Source organism: Cebus imitator, unplaced genomic scaffold (assembly GCF_001604975.1).
Source record: "Cebus imitator isolate Cc_AM_T3 unplaced genomic scaffold, Cebus_imitator-1.0 Scaffold703, whole genome shotgun sequence".
Lineage (NCBI taxonomy): Eukaryota > Metazoa > Chordata > Mammalia > Primates > Cebidae > Cebus > Cebus imitator.
In genome coordinates this window covers 39,681-46,006 of record NW_016108018.1, presented here as the reverse complement: position 1 = coordinate 46,006, position 6,326 = coordinate 39,681, and the positions used below count along the sequence as shown (strand labels likewise).

Here is a 6,326-nt window from a genome sequence, read left to right as displayed (position 1 = left end):
CCACCCACTCATCCATCCATGCATCAGTCTGCATTCACTCATCCATCCTACTCACTAATCTATCCATTCGTTCACTCATCTGTCCATTCACTCATTATGGCTGCAGTGGGTGCCACACTTCTCACCTGGAAGGGTGGGTCCAGCAGATGTCAGGTAATAACATGCGTCTATCCATCCATCTCTTCACTCACTCATCCAACCATCCACACATGCACTCATTTATTCACTCATCTGTTCTTTCATGCACTCACCTGCTGTCCATCTGTCATCTATCCATGTGTTTTGTGAGGGCTCCGGAGGCCTCTGGGGGACAGTCAGCACCAGGCTCGGTGCTGGGCAGGTAGATGTTGTCCTTTTCCTCTTGAAGCTGAAGCTTCAAGAGAAGTGCAGTGGCTTGGGGTTTGCGCACTTCTTTCAATCTGTAGCTGTTCAAACAAAACAGAAGCAGATCCCTGGGAAAATGATTTCCAGGGGCCAAATGGTGCCATTTCCAGCCTGGGAATCCCAGCTTCCTCCCCTGCTCCCCTCACCTAACCCCAGCACACCAACCCGTTATCACAGTCTTGCTCTTCCTAGGTCGAGAAGAGAGTCAGGGTGTATGTAAGGAGCTCCTGGTTCTAAATCTCAGCCTCCTGGGTGGTGGCCTTTGCTCCATGGGGACTCCTGGGGGTGCTGCTCAGGAGGGTTGGCTAATCCAGGGCTTCAGGCCAAGGTTTGTGCACCTGAACAACTTGTAGTGCATATGGAGGGCGGGGGGGTTTTGAGAACAAAGTGCTCTGTGTTTGGTTCTGCAGGGCAGGGAGCTTATCTGGGTGCCTTTACTCAAAGCCATTTCTGGGTCTTACATCTTTGGCTAGAATGTTCTAAGGACAAGGTGAAATGTCTCTTTCTCTTGGGAGTGTATAGTGTTTTTAGATTTATTTGTCTTAGCTTTGCTCTTGCTCAGGGTTTAGCTATCTTTCCCCTAGATTGCCGGTGGAATTAGCACACGCTTTCTGCCTCCATTGCCTCCGCGAATAATCAAGCATGCAAACTAGGGTATGCTGCCCGAGGTTATGACCCTGTAGTTTCAGAAACCCCGTTCTCATCGGTGTGGCTAACTGAGGGGATATTGACATCGTTTTACCTGAATAATGCCTTTTTGCAACAATGAAGCTCAGTATTAATACAGATTACACGCTGCAGATGACACATTAAGTAGTTGACTAGTCTTGATTTTGAAAACTAGAATACCCTTGCTGGAAAGTTGTGATGCAAGCATGTATGTACGGTTAGGCTGTTTACTCACTAGTTCTTAGTTTTCAATCCCTAGCTTCCCCAACCTGAGAGGACACCTTTTGCGCCCATCCGAAGTCTTTTATTTCAGAACCAGGGCCTCCTGCCTGCTTCAAGACAAAGCCCCATCATGTTCCTTCTCCTTGCAAACCTGGAAGCCTGCTGCTGTCCCATGTTGCCCCAGGACTTCACCAGGGCTCACTTGGTGTTGCTGGTCTTGCCTTTTCGTGGAGTTTGCCAACCCATGACTAAAATCGGAAGTGAGAGAAATGAGGGCAGGCATGAGGGTGGGTGGTCCAGGCCCTCCTGACCCCAGAGCGGCCGCCCTCCCAACAGACACATGAGCTGAACAGCAGCTCACCCTGACCCTTCTTTTCTCCTAAGGGTGTAAGAGTTTAAGAGCATCCCATCTTTCCTAGAACATATCTTTGTGAAAACACAGCCAAGCAAGCCTCAGGAGGGTGTTGGCAAGGCTGGGGTAGAGGGGAGCCTCCAGGCTCTTCCACAAAAGGTGGGGAGAGGTCAGCAAGTGCGGGAAGGCTGTGGGAGCCGGCGCTTGAAGCTGGAGGCACGTTGCAGATGGCGCTGGGCACCCCCTCTGCCTGCTGCTCTGCAAATGCCACCAGCGCCGGCTCATTCTGAACTTCATGGCCTGGGGGAAGCCCCACAGCCATCCTGAACTGGGTTTCCTCATTCCTGTCGATGGGGTTAAAAAGACCTTCTTGGGTGGTGGTTGTGAGGATTTCATGAAATGGTGTAAAAATGCTGACTCACACCCAGCATGGAGAGGCCGCTGGGACTGGGGGCTCTCGGCTCAGGCCCAGGCTGCTGGAATGGTTGACCCTATGCTGGAGGTCAGGGCTGCTCTCCCCAGGCCATGACTGTAGGGTCTGGGGGCCGTGGCAGAAGAATCCTGAAGAAGTTTCCAGCCAGCCTCTGCTGGCCAGGCGACGGGAGGTGGTTCCCGGACCTGACAGCTCACTTGTGTTGGTGTGCACCTGGTCAGTGCGCTTTCAGGATAGGAAGACCCTTCGCTTCAGCCTCCACACCTCGCCCAGCACCAGTTTTGTTTCACAAATACAAAGTGCAAATCAATGCCCGTGTGCCAAAGGGAAGGTCTTTGGGTTTTGAGAGGCCCTTTTGTCAATAGGAACTAAGGTCTTTGGGTCTTAAGGACCCTGTGTCAACAGGGAGCGGAGACTGGGGTGTTCCTGGGAAACTTTCTTGTTCTCCCGGGCAGGACTCTGCCTGGACACACTGGCTGGCGCCTCCTGAGCAGCTGGAAACGGCCCTGCCTTTGCTCTTGGTCTCATGGCAGTCATGCTGGCGGTTTTGCGAGGGGCAGCCCAGCAGTATCCCCGGGCACTTCCCTCCGCTCTCCTGGGTCCTGTGGCCCCTGGCTCCCCCGAGAGCAGCCTCTGATGAACCAGCAGACTCTCGTGTTGTTTAGAGACCGTGGCGTGCCAGTAAACACCTGCCTTTTTTCTTTTCCACAGGACTACTTTTACCCGAGATACCTAGGTAAGTCCCAGCCGCTGCTGTACCCTGGCGGTCGTGGAGGCATAGTTGGGGGGTGCGTTTTCGTGTTGGAGGAGTCCCCTCATCACGTAACTCCTGGAAGGAAGACTGTTAATCATGTGGTGCACGTGGAACTGTCCGGAACATGCAGGTCAGAAACACAAGTTTCTCTTTATTTTATGCCAGTTTTATTCTGTGTTAGTGGAATCTCAGGCGAGCGCCGTTATCTGCAGACCCTGCTCCGAGTTGATGCCAGCCTCAGCTCTTGTCAGGAAGTGACTGATTTTGTCCTCCAGGTTTCTGACCTCAGCACTCAACACTTCTGAAGTCATTGAGGACCCCAGAGGGGTCCGTGTTCCTGTGGGCTGTAATTACTGATACTTACCATATTCTTGATTAAAACTGGGAACGCTGTGTTAAAAACCGAGTGTTTCTGTTTAATTTGAAGAACAGGGAGGCACAGCCATTATCTTAGCCATCAGAGCAGCTGCTGCATGTGGGATGGCCTCTGGAGACCCCCCACTGGATGCTTAGAAGGGAGGACAGTGAGAAAGGGAAACCCAGAGGCCCCGGGTCACCCTGTGAGAACTCCAGTTTAACTGACACCATCCCAGAGCTCTTTGAGTGCGTTTCACTTAGGAGAGAAATGTATTCCAGGCTCTTCCTTTTTAATGTTGCAAAATGGATTTTAGTAAATGTCCTCTTAAGGGTGCTTCCCTGGGTCCAATGTCTGGAACACATAGTGGGTCTGGAACTGGCCTGGAAGGCCCAGGTGCCAGGCAGCCTGGATGTGCTAGGACGGACTACTGAAGCAGGGTGGCCCCCAGCTGTCCACGCACACCCGCAGGAGGCCTTCTGCTGTCCATCCGTGCCTTTCTGCACCCGGATAAGCTAGTGACCCACCGATGGGCCAGATTGAGAGGCCCAGCACCCACTGCAGTCTCACATCCCTGGATATGCGCGTGCCTGGCCCCACCTCCCCCGTCCCCCTAGCGGGGTATCCCCTTCAAGCTATGTCCAGCCGGTCAGAGAGCATGGAGGGCTTTCTCCGAAGCAGAGCAGCTTTCTAGTTATGGACAGGGTTTCCTAACAGGGGTCTATTGAAAATGAAGTTTAGCTTTCCTCGTACTGTCAGGAATCTTAGTGAACATTCCCGGTGATTCTTCCGTAGGCAGGAGGAACCCCCTGGAAATTGCGGGTGGTGCTCAGGGCACGGGACAGCTATGGGTGCGCAGCTCCACTGCCGGTGGAGGCGGTTTCCTGTTTGTCAGGGTCAGGGGCTAAAATGTTTGTATTAACACAAGCCAGTGGCATTGTTTCTGGAGGATGACAGCACTGCAGGTGAGAAGAGCAGCTGCCTCTCCAGGCTTCTCAGAAGTGCAGGCTCTGCAGTCCGTGCGGTCTTGTGAGGATGACTGATACCATGTTCCCTGTCTCCCCGCAGACTGCATCCACAAGTATGGGTCTCCGTACACCAAAGACCCGGGCTTCGTCACCTGCGTGCAAAGTAAGTCGGCCTCCTTCCTGCCTTCCTGGGAGGGCTGTGGGTTTGGTCAGCTTTCGGCTTGGCTGTGGTTTGCAGAGGGCCCTGAAAAGTTCTGGGTTTTAAGGAGCTGCAGCCCCTTCCTGAAGCCTACTCGCTGTTCACCAAACTTTCTTTTTTAAACAAGTAAATTTTGATGTTTTTAGCAATAGGCAATAAATGCACATGGAACAAAATTCACACGCTTCACAGGGTGAGATGTGAAAGCCCATCCCCGCCTCTGTGTCGCCCAGTTAGAAACCACAACAGTTATGGCTCCGAGAAACTTGGGCCTAGATGTGTAAACATACGTAGGTGCTTCCACTCTTCACACGTGTGGCAGCTTAGCACACCCCATCTGCCCCGGGGACCCTCTCTCGGCTCCGTCTCAGCACCATGTTGGCATTCGCAGCCCGTGCCTCACTCAGGCATAGCCTAGGCTTACTGGCTGACGCCCAGGCTACTTGCAGTTCCCATCATTATAAACACTGGGTGACGTGCGTGAGTGCCTGTTGCTTCTCACATGTCCGAGTGTGTCTGCGGGATACATTCCCAAGGATGGAATCCAAGAGTCAATCCTAGGCTTCTGGTTTCCTTTTGATACAGATACTGCCAAATTATCCAAAAGCTGGCCTTAGGCTCCACCCCTGCAGAGGCGAGGGAACAGGTTTTTTTAACTTTCAATCTCTTCCAATATAACAGGTGAGAAATGACGTCACTGATTTCTGTTTTTTTTTTTTTAAACTAGTGAGTAAGGCTGTGCTTCATAGGTTTAAAAACTGTGTATTTCTTTTACTATAAACAGTTTATATTCTTTGCCCATTTTTTTCAATTTGTAGGAGTTTGCAAATTAGCCAGTGGTAGTAAAGTTATCGAAAATTTTTTCAGCTTGCCACAAGTCTTTTTTATAATTTTACAGTTATTATACAATAAAATTTACTATTTATAGTGTCCCCTATGAATGTTAAGATACCCACAGCACAAGCCGCACGGCTCCCGTTGCCCTGGGTCTGTGGTCCCCTAGTGTCACATGTGGCTGGTTCTAGATGAAAGGCCGCATTGGTGAGCCCCTGTGGGCACTGAGAACAGAGGTGTGGCAGTGCACAGTCATCCTGGGAGAGGCAGGAGTCTCTTCCCAGCTTTGGAACCAGAGCCCAGCCTGCAGAAGGAGGGAGAGGTGGCTTGGTCCTGCCCCACAGGCCCACATGCTATCTGTGGGCGTCTGTAGGCCTCCTAGACCCCGGAGCCACAGGCAGAGGAAATGCTCAGTGTCAACACGGGAATGGGAAGGTGGCCTGCTGTTAGGCCCGGCCCGCCCTGACCTGCAGCCATACACGGTAGCCTGGTGCCATGTAGGGCCTGGCCTTCAGGGCAGAGGCTCCTGTGTGCGGAAAGGAGATGGCAGATCCTGCCACGCGTGGTTTATCTCAGTGTTTGCTAAACCAGATCCTGCCATGCATGGCTTATCTTAGTGTTTGCTAAACCGATCTCTTCTTTTAAATTCCACATTCACACTTACCATATTGTTTTAGCTCCCGGGCTTTAGGCTTTTCCCCAAGCTGACAGAACAGTTACCGGCTGTTTAATGGTTTCATCTATGATCTGCCTGTAATTTCTTTTGGTGTGATGAACTGGGCAGGCACAGTTCCTGCCCCAGCACCTCGTACTGACGCCCATGTCATCCCCAGCGCCTTGCCTGCCGCCGTTTGGGAGATTTTCTGTCCTGTTTCCCCAGGCCGTGGCCACAGCGTTAGACTCGGCCTTCGTGCGTGCGGGTGGGTGGGACTCATCGGTGCCCTCCTTGGTCTTGTTTTCTGGTTGTCTTGCTCATTTTTTAATAAAGCTAAACCTTAAAATGTTCTTAAAAACCTAAAGACCCTTTTGGAACTTTTAGCTGGGCTTGCGATTCATGTATTGGCGACTGTGTCTGACCGAGCAGCACCTTCCTAACCGGCGCTCAGCGCACTTTCCTCCCGCGCGTCCCGGCCTCCCTCGCTGAGCTCCCTTCCGG

At 52.1% G+C, this 6,326-nt stretch overlaps 1 protein-coding gene across 1 annotated transcript in view; it reads left to right on the top strand.

Moving 5' to 3' along the window:
* GAS6 (growth arrest specific 6) overlaps positions 1–6,326 on the top strand; it is a 44,548-nt gene that overhangs the window by 14,506 nt on the left and 23,716 nt on the right. Inside the window, exons 3-4 of the mRNA XM_017518764.2 lie at positions 2,772–2,796; positions 4,238–4,300. Of these exons, the coding sequence (XP_017374253.1) occupies positions 2,772–2,796; positions 4,238–4,300 (88 nt within the window). The remainder of the gene's footprint in view (positions 1–2,771; positions 2,797–4,237; positions 4,301–6,326) is intronic.